The sequence below is a fragment of the Phyllostomus discolor genome, chromosome 1 (genome assembly GCF_004126475.2).
Source record: "Phyllostomus discolor isolate MPI-MPIP mPhyDis1 chromosome 1, mPhyDis1.pri.v3, whole genome shotgun sequence".
Taxonomy (NCBI): domain Eukaryota; kingdom Metazoa; phylum Chordata; class Mammalia; order Chiroptera; family Phyllostomidae; genus Phyllostomus; species Phyllostomus discolor.
The window spans coordinates 83,257,444-83,271,032 of record NC_040903.2 but is presented as its reverse complement, the minus strand read 5'-3'; the positions used below and the strand labels follow the sequence as shown (position 1 = coordinate 83,271,032).

General features: G+C 43.9%; 1 protein-coding gene across 1 annotated transcript in view; it reads left to right on the top strand.

Moving 5' to 3' along the window:
* Positions 1-13,589, top strand: part of HADH (hydroxyacyl-CoA dehydrogenase) — a 49,721-nt gene that overhangs the window by 18,497 nt on the left and 17,635 nt on the right. Inside the window, exons 2-3 of the mRNA XM_028506626.2 lie at positions 6,041-6,169; positions 8,971-9,128. Of these exons, the coding sequence (XP_028362427.1) occupies positions 6,041-6,169; positions 8,971-9,128 (287 nt within the window). The remainder of the gene's footprint in view (positions 1-6,040; positions 6,170-8,970; positions 9,129-13,589) is intronic.

Sequence of the window (13,589 nt, the reverse complement as noted above, 5' to 3'; positions counted from 1 at the left end):
TAAGTGTCTCATATATGGCCTTTATTATGTTGAGGAATGCTTCCTCTGTTACCACTTTGCTGAGTGTTTTTATCATAAATGGGGGCTGTACCTTATCAAATGCTTTTTCTGCATCTATTGATATGATCATGTGATTTTTGTCTTTGCTGTTGTTTATGTGATTTATTACATTTACTGATTTGTGAACATTGTACCATCCTTGCATCCCTGGGATGAATCCCACTTTATCATGGTATATGATCTTTTTAATGTATTGGTGGACATGGTTTGCCAATATTTTGTTAAGGATTTTAGCGTCTATGTTCATCAGTGATATTGGCCTGAAGTTTTCTTTCTTTCTTGTATCTTTATCTGGTTTTGGAATTAGGATGATGCTGGCTTCATACAAAGAGTTTGGGAGTCTTCCATTTTCTTGGATTTTTTGGCATAGTCTGTGAAGGATAGGGGTTAGCTCGTCCTTAAATGCTTTGTAGGATTCCCCTGTGAAACCATCCAGTCCAGGGCTTTTGTGTGTTGGGAGATTTTTGATTACTGCTTTAATTTTGTCTGCTGTTATTGGTCTGTTCAGGCTTTCTGCTTCTTCTTCATTGAGTTTTGGAAGGTTATATTTTTTTAGAAATTTGTCCATTTCACCTAGGTTTTCAAATTTCTTGGCATACAGTTCTTTGTAGTAATTTCTTACAATCCTTTGTATTTCTGTGGTATCAGTTGTAACCTCTCCTCTTTCATTTCTGATTGTGTTTATTTGAGTCCTCTCTCTTTTTTTCTTGATGAGCCTGCTTAAAGGCTTGTCAATTTTATCTTTTCAAAGAACCAGCTCCTGGATTCATCGATCCTTAGAATTGTGTTTTTAGTCTCTATGTCATTTAATTCTGCTCTGATCTTGGTTATTTCCTTCCTTCTGCTTGCTCTGGGCTGTCTTTGTTGTTGTTCCTTGAGTTCTTGTAGGCATAGGGTTAGGTTGTTTGAAATGTGTCTGTGTTTTTTAGGTAGGCTTGTGTCGCTATGAACGTCCCTCTCAGGACTGCCTTCCCATATGTTTTGGGTTGTTGTGAGTTCATTTTTATTTGTTTCCAGAAACTTTTTGATCTCTTCCCTAATGTCATTCTTGACCCATTCATTGTTTAATAGCATGCTATTTAATCTCCATGATTTTGAGTGTTTTGGGTTTTTTTCTTTGGGGTTGGTTTCTAGTTTCAGTCCCTTGTGATCTGAGAAAATGCTTGGTATGATTTCAATTTTCTTGTAATTGTTGAGGCTTGTTTTGTGTCCTATCATGTGGTCTATCTTTGAAAATGTTCCGTGTACATTTGAAAAGAATGTGTATTTAGCTTCTTTGGGATGAAGGGCTCTATATATATCAGTTAAGTCCATTCATCTAGGACATTGTTCATTGCCACAATATCCTTGTTGATATTTTATTTGGAAGATCTGTCCATTTTTGACAATGGAGTGTTAAAATTCCCTATTATAATTGTGTTGCTGTCAATATCTTTCTTGAAGTGCTCTAAGGTTTTCTTTATGTATTTGGGTGCTCCTATGTTGGGCGCATATATATTTACAATGTTTATGTCTTCTTGGTGGATTCTTCCCTTGAGTATTATGAAGTGACCTCTGGGTCTTGTTTTATTGCCCTTTTTTTGAATTCTATTTTTTCTGATATGAGTATTGCTACCCTGGCTTTTTTTCCCTGTCCATTTGCTTGGAAAATTTGCTTCCAGCCCTTCACTTTCAGTCTGTGTAGGTCTTTTTTCCTGAATTGGGTCTCTTGTAGGCAGCCTATGTGTGGGTCATGCTTTCTTATCCATTCAGCTATTCTATGTCTTTTGATTGAAGCATTTAATCCATTTACGTTTAAAGTTATTACTGATAGGTACTTATTCATTGCCATTTTTTCGTACCTGTGTTTCTCTCTCTCTCTTTTCCTTCTTTTTCTTAAAGCAGTTCCTTTAGCATCTCTTGCAGCGCTGGTTTGGTGGAGGTGTATTCTTTTAGACTTCTTTTGTCTGGGAAGCTCCTTATTTGGCCTTCTATCTTGATTGAGAACCTTGCTGGGTAGAGTAGCCATGGTTGCAAGCCTCTGGTTCTCATTACTTGGAATATTTCTTGCCATTCTCTTCTGGCTAGGAGTGTTTCCATTGAGAAGTCAGGTGCTAGTCTTATTGGGGCTCCCTTGTATGTCAATCCCTGTTTCTCCCTTGCTGCCTTTAAGATTCTCTCTTTGTCTTGGAATTTTGCCATTTTAATTATGATGTGTCTTGAAGTGGGCCTCTTTGGGTTCCTCTTGATTGGGACTCTCTGTGTTTCCTGGATTTGTGTGACTTTTTCTTTCATCAGATTAGGGAAGTTTTCCATCATTACTTTTTCAAACTGGTTTTCTATCCTTTGTTCTTTTTCTTCTCCTTAGGTATCCCTATTATATGGATATTATTATGTTTCATGTTGTCCTGCATTTCCCTTAATACCTCTTCATTCTTTCTGAGCACTTCTCCTTTTCTTGCCCTTTCTGGGTGTTTTTTCTACCTTGTCCACCAGCTCGCTTATCTGATCCTCTGCTTCATTGAGCTTGCTTTTGATTCCTTCTACTGTGTTCTTCAGTTCAGAAATTGTATTCTTCATTTCCTCTTGGCCCTTGTTGATGGTTTCTATTTCCTTTTTCATGTTGATATAGTTTGCAGTGAGTTCATTGTAATTTTCTTGTTGTTTCTGGTAATTCACTGTGAGCTCATTGAGCTTCCTGATAACCATTGCTTCGAACTCAATATCTGATAGTTGAGTTGCCTCTATTTCATTTAGCATTCTTTCTGAGGCTTCCTCCTTTCCTTTCATTTGGGGATTGTTTCTTTATCTTCCCATTGTTTGTGAGACTCTTCTGGTTAGCCTCAGCTTCTTAAATTGATCTGTTCTGACTCCCTGGGTTTATGGTGCGAACTTCTATGGTAGAAGATCTGTGAGATTCAGTGGTGCAGTCTCCTTAATCTCCTGAGCCCACTGGTCTTGGGCTGTTGTTTATATTGGCTCTCTGTATGTCTTTCGGTTTTGATTGCTGTTGGGTCTTTCTTTGTTGCATCCTTCCCTCCAGTTGGTTAACTGAGGATCACTCCATCCACCATGTGTTGTATTCTGTTGTGCAGGTGTGGACAGGTTGTGTTGAAGCTGACTCTTCTGTGTGTACAAGCTTTTGAGGCTTCTCTCTTGCTCTTGTTCAGTTGTTTGTTGTGGGTAATTTCTCCACCTTTTAGTTGTATTTCCAGATCGGTCCTGGATTGAGGTTAGCGTGGCTTCAACTCCCTCCTTCACCTTTTTTTGTTGTTATCTGTCGGTGGTTCCTTTGTTGGTAGGTTTCCTCTTCCAGCAAGTGGACTGGTGTTCACTGCTCCCATCTGGAAAGTTCTCTGGAGTAGCAAAGTAAAATTTGTCTCACTGTCTGTTGTTGGGATGACCTCTGTTTGGGTCTAACTCTGGTCTTTTCTCCACTCAAGGTATTATTGTCTCACCTGTGGGAAAAGAAGGGGAAAAAAACAAGGGAGGGAAGGGAGAAGGAATGAAAAAAGGAAGGAAGGAAGGAAGAAGAAGAAAAAGAAAAAAAGAAAAAAGAAGGAAAGGAAGGAATTTTAAAAACGAAGAAGGAAGGAAGAAGGAATAAAAAGGGGAAAGGAAGAAAGGAAAAGGAATAAAAAAGATAGAAGGAAAGAAAGGGTGAAGGAATTTAAAAAATTAAAATGAAAAAAATTAAAAAAGAAGGAAGGAAGAAGAAGTGAAAAAAGGAAGAAGGAATTAAAAGAAAAAAAAGCCTTCTTCTGGCTTTGAACCAGTCAGGCCAGTTGTGCTGGTCTTCCTGGCTGCATCAGGCTGAGGAGGGATAGGTTTTGCTTTTCTCCCTTCCTGAGCCGCACTCTTCACTGTTGTCCAGCCTCCAGCCCAGTTCCTCAGTGCCATTCTGCACCCAGCCTAGGCCTTTAGCCACCAGTTGTGCTGTCCTTGAGGTGCACCAATTAGGGGCAGCTCACACACCACCTTCTTGCTCTTTGCTGTCCTAGATGCTAGGGACTCTCAGTGCCTCTTCAGGGTTGTTCAGCTCCTCACTGAGTCAAGTCTTTCCAGGGACTGCAGCCCCCCTCTGTGGGGCTTTTCTGCCTTCTTCCTAGAGGGCCAGCTGGCCCTGCAGGGCTCTGGGTGCAGGGGCCAGGTGGATGGTGCTCCGTCCCTGGTATCTCCGGTGTGAGCGTGGACAGGCAGCTGCCAGACCACTGACCAGTGTTCACTGTCCCCCGTGCTTCCAGACTGGGCTTGGGTGGGCCCCACTGGGTGTTTCTTATATTTAAATTATTTGTTGTCCTTCTTTTGGTTGTGTGAGGAGGCACAGTGAATCTGCCTACGTCTCCATCTTGGCCCGAAGTCACGTACAGCTGACCCTTGAACGATGTAGGGGTTAGGGGCACCAACCCTCTGGCATAAAGATCCACATATGACTTTTGAGTCCCCCAAAACTTAGGTACTAAAAGCACACTGTTGACTTGTCAGCCTTACCAATAACATAAACAATCAACGAACACCTATTTTGTATGCCAGATGTATTATATTCTCTATTTGTAACAAATAAATAAGATAAAGTATTAAGGAAATTATAAGGAAGAGAAAAAATACATTTACAATATGTGTTGAAAAAATATTCACATGTAAGTGGACCTGTGCAGTTCAAACTTGTGTTGTTCAAAGGTCCACTGTACTTTGCAGTGTCATCTCCAGGCAGATTTGTTCCAGCTAACATGCACCTCTCCTGTGCACCCGGGTTCTGCAGGGGCTTCTCAGACCCAGAGGGCACCTCAGTGTCTGGCCTCCTGTGTCATTTATGTTTGTGTGAAGCCACATGTGCCTCTTCTTAAGGCTTGAACTGACTCACTTTTACACCTGCCTGTAATGTGACCAGATCCATTTTTAGCCACACCAGCTATTCTACAGCCCCGGCCAAAGCTATGGGCAAACCGTCTTGACACAGGGATTGAATGGTCACTGGTGGTGGTGAAACTAAGCTGGTTACAATTAAACTCGTGGCAGCTTCCCTAAATGTGCCGTCAGGATTCAGCCAGGGTAAGTATGAGGAAGGGAGGGGAATCGCCCTCCTAAATTGGCTGATCGCCAAAGGCCTACTTTCATGGGAGTCTTGTCATTGATAACCCTTGGAGACAAGAGGGTCTTTTTTTTTTTTTTTTTGATGCCATTTACCTCTTGGTGATTGAAGGGCTGCAGAAGAGAAGAGCCAAAGCACAGAGCTATGCATGAGGCTCCAGCTCTGACGAGGGGGTGGCAAGCGGGTGCACCCTGCGAACCAGCTACTGAGCATTGGGAACATGGATGGTGCTACTGTGGAGCTAAATTTAAAAAAGTTTTCAATTACACTTTACTTTCAAAGTTATTTTGTATTAGCTTCAGATGTTCAACATAGTGATTAGATAATCATAGACTTTACAGAGGAACTAAAATTTTTTTAAAGATTTTATTTATTTCTAGAGAGAGGGGAAGGGGGGAAGAAAGAAAGGGAAACATCGATGTGTGGTTGCTCTTGTGTGGCCCCCACTGGGAAACCTGGCCCACAGCCCAGGCATGTGCGCTGACTGGGAGTCAAACCAGCAACCCTTTGGTTCCCAGGCCGGTGCTCAGTCCACTGAACCATACCAACCAGGGAAGGAGCTAAAGTTTTAATTTTACTTAATTTCAATTAATTTGTGTGGCCACGTGTTGCCAGTGGCTTTCATGCTGTACCGGGTAGTTCAGGAACTACTTACAGTGTGGCCTTCAGAACTTTGATTTAGAACACAGGTTTGGGAATTTGTTGTCATTCGTGTAAAGGGTTTAGAGCAGTGCCTGGTGAGGGCTGTGTTCTTAGCAGAAACTGTGTGTCTGGTTAATTTTGGCTTATTATGTTTACTAAATATGTTGAATAGAATGGTGGTAAATAAAGTTCATGTGGAATACGAACCTCTTTTTTTCAACTTTTATATTTTCTTTTCTAAACAAAATTACTCTTTTTTTGCTTTAGGTTGCTGCAACAACTGGCCACACAGTTGTGTTGGTAGACCAGACAGAGGACATCCTGGCAAAATCCAAAAAGGGAATTGAGGAGAGCCTGAGGAGAATAGCCAAGAAGAAGTTCGCAGAAAACCCCAAGGTAATTTCTTGTTATCAGTGTCCCCAAGACCAGTCTTCCGACCACTTCAAGTTCTTAGGAGGAGAGATGCTGGCCTTTGCTTGCTTTTTCAATTTCTTTATGTAAAACTCATCTCTTCATAACTTTAGACCAGTATAACATAGTCACTAAACATACAGGGGGCAGTCAGTGGTCAGAAAACAGGAGAAGTAAATAGTCACATTGTTGGGTAGGGTTTGAGGCTGGGGAAAAAGTTTCTGTGGGTAGTGAACTCATTCTGTCTGCTGAGAGTTTGGGATTGAATGACACCTACTTTGTTATAAGGATGGGTGAGCGAGAAGCAGGAAGATGATTTTTGTACTTGCAAGTTAAAAAGGGAGTGACACAATAAAAAGTGTACTTAGGTGGAGGTCTTGATTGCCGAGGCCAGCTCCTACGCCTGCGGTGTGTGTGCCGATCGGAAAGGACAGTGCAGAGTGGGTCCTTGTCACCGTCTGCAGCAGCAGAGCTGCAGGAGTCCGAGGAGCTCCCAGAAGTGCGGGAACTCTGGTTTCTTGACTCTTTTTCGTTGGACCTTCACAAATAGTTAGAAATACTGCAAAAGTCACCCCAGTGAATTTTTGTTTGTCTGTCAGTCTGTGAATGTTGCTTCAGGCCGATGGCCTTGTGGCTGAGATGAAAGTCCTCCTCAGGCGAAGAGGAGTGCAGGCAGGGTTTTCATCCGAGGTATCCCAGGGATGTGTCTAGTTACCGTAATAAACTTTTCATTGTAAAATATATATATGATAAAAGTTGCCATTTTAATCATTTTAACTCAGCGACTTTAATTACATTCACACTGTTGTACAACTATCACTGCTGCTTCCAGAACCCGTTCATCTTTCCAAACAAAAACTGTACCCATCAAACAATAGCTCCCCACTCCCTCCTCCCTGAGTCCTTGCTAACCTCTAATCTTTCTGTCTCTCTGAATTTGCCCATTCTAGGGACTTCATATAAGTGAAATTACACAACATTTGTCCTTTTCTGACAGATTTCTTTCATTTGGTATAATTCAAGACTCATCCGTGAACTTCATTCTTGTGTATCACTGAATAATACTCCATTGTGTACGTGTGCCACATTTTGCTCATCCATTCATCTCTCAGTGGGTACTTGGTTGTTTTCACCTTTTGGCTGCTAGGAATAATGCTTCAGTGAACGGCCGTGGACTCTCTGTTCAAGTCCCTCCTTCAGTCCTTTCAGTTATATGCCTGGAGGTGGAATTGCTGGGTTCTGTGGAAGTCCTGTGTTTGGTTTTTTTTTTGAGGAACCACCGAACTCTTTTCCACAGTGGCTGCACTATTCTATATTCCCACCAACAGTGGACAGAGGTTCCAGATACTCTGCGTCCTGGCCAACACTTAACTATTTTCGATCTTTTTTCATAAAAGCCGTCATAGGATGTGTGAAGGTGATGTTCGATGTTTTGGGTTTACATTTTTTATCAATATCTTGCCACTCTTTAACAGTCAGAGGGACAGGGATGGATATAGTCTTCACAGCGAGTCTGAACCCAGATACGTAACCTGCATTTTCACTTGTTTACCCCGCAGAGGCCTGCAGACTGTCCCCCTGGAGCAGAAACTGGGCCCCGCCCTGAGTGTGAATAGGTGCCCGAGTGCCTGAGCCCCTGGGGAGTCCCTGCTCGGGAGTGCAGTCTCGTGGTGTTTCTCACCCCTGCCAGGGACACGCTTTGAGGAGGGACATGTCACCTTCAGCCTGTCTGGTCGACATACTGTATTCACGTAGCTCTGTACTGAGCAGGACAGCAGCAAAGCTACAAGTGGCTGTTGAGCACTTAACATGTGGCTAGTCCAATCTGAGTTATGCTGAAAGCGTAAAATAGACACCAGATTTCAAGGACTCAATAGAAAAAAATATGAAACATCTAAATTTTTAAAATATTGATTATAGTTTAAAATGATAATATATTGGGTTCAATAAAACTTTTACCTGTTTTCCCTTTTTAAAATGTGGCCAAATAGATATTTTAAAATTACCTATCATCATCTCACATTGTGTTTCTTTAGAACAGCTCTGAGTAGTTGGCTGTTTCGTGGTGATTTGGGAACCTGTGCTGATTATGACCATTTTGGTGCTCTGTGGGCAAATTACATCTTCAACCCAAATGACAGTTGCTAGAGGAATTGTCCGTTTCTACCCTGAGGGTGTTTGTGGAGACTGGAGTCCCAAGGTCTGGTGTGTTTTTGAAACACCAGTTGCTGGCATGTGATGGGCGATGATTATTTGACAAATGACTGCGGAGTTTGGCTTTCTTACCCTCTCTGTTGCCCTTACTCAGCTCTTCCCTATCTCCTGTGAGAGGGGAATAGCCAGCACCACCTCCTGACTAATGGATGGTCTTGAGCTAAGCTTTCACCCTTTCCTGGGAGGACAGATTACACGGAACAGAACACAGCAGCCTGTCGCTCTGGGAACAGGTACAGCACGCTGACACAGGTGCCATGAGTAGACGGTTGAGTAACAGGAGGAGACGTGGCTAGAAGCTCGGAAGATTGCGCGTTATACCTGACAGTGCTGGGTGACCAACAATTGGGATTGCCCACAGGCTGAGTTCTTGCCTTGGTGTCCGAAGTACATGGTGATGCTGTTTCCCTAACTAGAAACACAGGGAGTTTAATTTCTCAGAATTACAGTTTGCATTCAAGTTGTGTCTGGGGTGTGTGGGCCTGTTCTCACCCTCCTCTTTCCTTCTGCCTAAGCAGCAAATCACACACCATTTTCCAGTGAGCTCAGCAAATGTTCTCCTTCTGCAATAGGCCGGCGATGAATTTGTGGGGAAGGCCCTGAGCAGCATCTCGACCAACACTGACGCGGCGTCTGTCGTCCACAGTGTGGACCTAGTGGTGGAGGCCATTGTGGAGAAACTGGAGGTGAAGACCGAGCTCTTCAAGAGGCTGGACAAGTTTGCTGCTGAGTACGTGGCCCCTGGCATTCTCGTTGGGTCAGGGCTCCTTCCTGGGTTCCGGCTTTGCTCCCCGGGAAGGCGTCTTCTGACATGAAACCCACTTCCCCTTCTCTGGCCCACAGCCCTGTTCTCCATCCTTGACTCCCAGTTTGCTTCCTGAGGCTTGAGCTGTCCTGATCTGATTGTGGTCCCCCAGCCAGCGTGGGATTTCCCGTAGTTGATGGAGGGTCCATCCATGGGACAGGCCTCTGTCTCTTGCAGCATCTGGGTCTTGGGTCTTTCAGCCAGAGGATGGAGGAAGCTTGGGCTGGTCCTTCAGTGTCTGCTCAGGAACCTAGGAGTAGTTTCATGTGTCCCCTTTAGTTGGGTGGAACAGACAGAATGATTGTAAGTGATGCCTGTGTCCCCACAGAGTTCCCTAGAACTCTCCTGTTTTGAGCTTTATCTGTGTTACATTGAAATAGCCTTGTGAGCATTAAAGGAACATGAAGTTCTTACCAGGCTTTAAAGGAACATGAAGTTCTTACCAGGCTTCTGGCAAAGGCCGGGAGAGGACAGCCAACCCGTGAAGGTCAAGCGTGCAGATGCCCGAGGCTCAGGACCCCGTGCACTGTCAGCAAGCTTGCTCACACGTGCAGCTCAAGTGCTCAGAGTCTGGAGCCTTGTGCTGTGTTTGCCTCGTGGCTTTTGGTGAATGTGACACATGACTGAGTCATTCATGTTCTGCTGTTTTGTTTGGCCACACTTCTTCTTTCTTCGATGGAACTGAAAATCAGATTAAGATTATATGACAAAAGTAATTCAGAAGCAGCCACCAGTGAGCAGTGGCTAAAGAGAGACTTACATGCCAGCCTGCTGGAGTGTCAACCCTCAGAGCTACATGGCCTGGTGTCTGGAGAGGCCCTGCCCCTAACAAAGAGAAGAGACTTATCTTATTGTCACCCATCCAGCACTGTGCTGATCTGCCTGCTCATGCTCTGTGCACTGGCATTTAGGGGCCGCAGAAATATCTGCCAGAAAGTACAGACTCTATTGGTAGGGGTGTTGGCTCCCAGGTCAGCAGGGAGCCCTCTAAGGTTACTAGTCATCTGCCCCAGGAAAGGGAGTGTAACCCAGTTTGGCCTCTATCGAAATGTTGGTCCTTCCCTAGTGACGGTGGCTGGTCTGACTGCCCTCTTTGTCACCATCAAGTAATGGAAGGGCTATAGGGAAAGTGGGGGGCCTGGGAGCCACCTGCCACCACTTCCCTCTGACCATGGACTGTTGGGAAGCCTTCTGGCTCTCAGTTTTATTGTGTGTAATTTAAGTTGAGGGGTTAGAGGCAAAGAGTTCCCAAGACCATCCCAGTTCTAACTCTCTAAGACTAGGTTCCCTAGTAACCCGTCAAATAGGAGTGGCGGCACCTACTGCATGCCGCACATGTAACTTTGTTTCAGGGCATCAGCCACCCTTGTCTACACTCCTGTTTTCATTCTAAGTAGCTTGATTGAGATATACTTTACTGCCATGTTTATAGTTAGGTCCTACAACAGGAGATCGAAGTATGTTCCAGAGATAACATTCCAGATGGAAGGTCTTTTGAAACGGCTGGACCCTGGAGGAGGACTCCCTGGCTGCAGTGTAAGAACTGCAGGTGCAAAGCTCGGCTGAGGCGCCCGGCAGCTGAGCTGAGTCCCGCCTCTCCCTCCCCTTCCAGCACTCATGGACCTCCTGATCCACCCCAGTCCTCATCACCCCCTTTTGTCTTCTCCACACTGAGGCCTGTGGGCACTGCTCATGATCATTAGGCTTGTGCTGTTGGTTTCTTATCAGTATATTTAAAAGAAAAGTAGGGTCTTTTTTTGGTTGGTTCATTGGTTGTGCCTGTGTGTCAGAAAGGGGGAAAAAAAAAGGTGGTTCAAGAAAGTCAAGTGTTTCAGGGAAACAGCGAGGGTGTATATGTACTGTGTCTACACATGGAGTTGAAGGAAGGCATGTGAGGTACTGTTAGGAGCAGAGCCAGCTCCACCGATTCGTAGGGGGTGGTGTAGCGGTCCCTTGGAGGAGACTTGTTCCCCTTTGGGTAACGTGTGCTGGGAGTGCCCTGGGTTGTGGACACTTGGGACCGGGCTGTGTTGTAACTTCATCCTTTCACAAGATGTGCCCACCAGTCGGTGCATCTTTATTTCCCCTTGTGCGGCAGGTTGCCGGCCACAGGTGCTGTGATACCCGAGCACCAGCCCCACAAGACCTGCTGCTGTGGCCCAGGGTGCCGGTTTGTGTGGGCCACACTCACTGTCACTGTCACTGTAGGGGATCTTTTCTCAGGACCTTCCATAGCAGGCAGTGGTTCATAGCATTTCCTCCACTAACTGACTTTGAAAACTAGAATTTTAAAACTTTAAAAATGTCATTTTTTTTTAAGGAAAGCCCCTCTACCTAGCTTTTAAATTGGCCAACTTGGAAGTTGTTTGGAAAAGGTGGGTGTTACAGTGCCTTTAAAGGGAAGTGGTTCCTCCCTCAGGCTCTTGGCCAGCCACCCAGCCACACTGGCTTCTCCTCTCACCTCACTCTCCTCTTTCCAGATTACTTGTTTCTTCTCCTGTCCCTCTGCCCCTCTTCCCACTTGCCCCAGTTTTCAGGCCAATGGCAGTATTGCTCTTAGGTAAGCAGGAACCCCTACTGTGGCTCTCCCTCCTGTACTGTGATGGTGCCTTGGTGGTCCTAATTAGCATCAGGCTGTGTTGTGTATACTCATCCACCAGGTGGCGCCATAGGAAAGCCTAGAAGTCTTGCCTGTTTAAAAATTTGTCTGGTGTGCCTTTGGCACTGCGCTTTATTGTGGTCTTAAAAATTAAATTCAGTTTAAGTCAGTGTGCATTTTTAAAAATATTTTATATATACAAGAGAAAATGGTGCTGCTTTTTTAGAAGTAGAATACCTTGAACTACATTTATCATGTATATGCATGTATCTTTCCTTTTCCAGTTCTAGTAGTGTAACCTTTAATTTAAAGCTGCTTTTGGACCAGGAGGTTTTCATTTGAGTCCCCATTCAGTGGAGAAGTAAAGCTTTTCACTTGAGGGGGAAAGATATTCATTCACGTTTCTTACCTGATGTTTCTAGATGAGAATTCAGGTGTTTCTTTCTTTCTTTTATTTTATATTTTACTGATTCTGCTATTGCAGTTTTTCCATTTTTTCCTCCCCTTTATTCCCCTCTGCCCTGTACCCATCCTTTGACCATCATTCCCCCACGTGGAGTTCATGTCCATAAGTCGTACATATAAGTTCTTTGGCTTCTACATTTCCCATACTATTCTTATCCTCCCCTTATCTATTTTGCACCTACCATTTATGCTGCTTATTCCCTGTACTGTTCTCCCCCACCCTCCTGCCTGCTCATAACTCTTCATGTGGTCTCCATTTCTTTGAATCTGCTCCTGTTCTAGTTGTTTCCTTAGTTCACTTTTGTTTTTGTTTTTGTTTTTTTAGGTTCAGTTGTTGATAGTTGTGAGTTTGTTGTCATTTTACTGTTCATAGTTTTGATCATCTTTTTCTTAGCTAAGTCCCTTTAACATTTCATAGAATAAGGGCTTGGTGATCATGAATTCCTTAACTTGACCTTATCTGGGAAGCACTTATCTGCCTTTCCATTCTAAATGATAGCTTTGCTGGGTAGAGTAATCTTGTATATAGGTCCTTGCCTTTCATGCCTTCAAATATTTCCTTCCAGCCCCTTCTTGACATACAGAGTTTTCTGAGATACCAGTTTATAGTCTTATGGGAACTCCTTTGTAGGTAACTGTTTCCCTTTCTCTTGCTGCTTTTCAGATTCTCTCCTTATCTTTACTCTTGGCTATTGTAAGTATGATGTGCTTTGGTGTGTGCTTCCTTGGATCCAACTTCTTTGGGACTCTCTGAGCTTCCTGGACTTCTTGGAAGCCTATTTCCTTTGCCAGATTGGGGAAGTTCCCTCTTTATTATACTTTCAAGTAAGTTTTTAATTTCTTGCTCTTTCTCTTCTTCTGGCACCCCTATGATTCGTATGTTGGAACCTTTAAAGTTGTCCTGGAGGTTCCTCAGCCTCTCCGCATATTTTTGAATTCTTGTTTTCTCATTCTGTTCTGATTGAATGTTTATTTCTTCCTTCTGCCCCAAACCATTGATATGAATCCCAGTTTCCTTCCCATCACTGTTGGTTGCCTGTACATTTTCCTTTATTTCACTTTTCATATGCTTCATTTTTTCCTCTGTTTTGTGACCATACTCAACCAATTCTGTGAGCATCCTGATTACCAGTGTTTTGAACTCTGCATCTGAGAGGTTGGCTCTCTATTTGTTGCTTAGTTGTATTTTTTTCTGGAGCTTTGGTCTGTTCTTTCATTTGGGCCTTTTTTTTTTTTTGGTCTCAGTGCGCCTGTTACGTGGTAAGGTACAGAGCCTTAGGTGTTCACCAGGGCAGGGCAACCCACATTGCTGCATTGTGGCA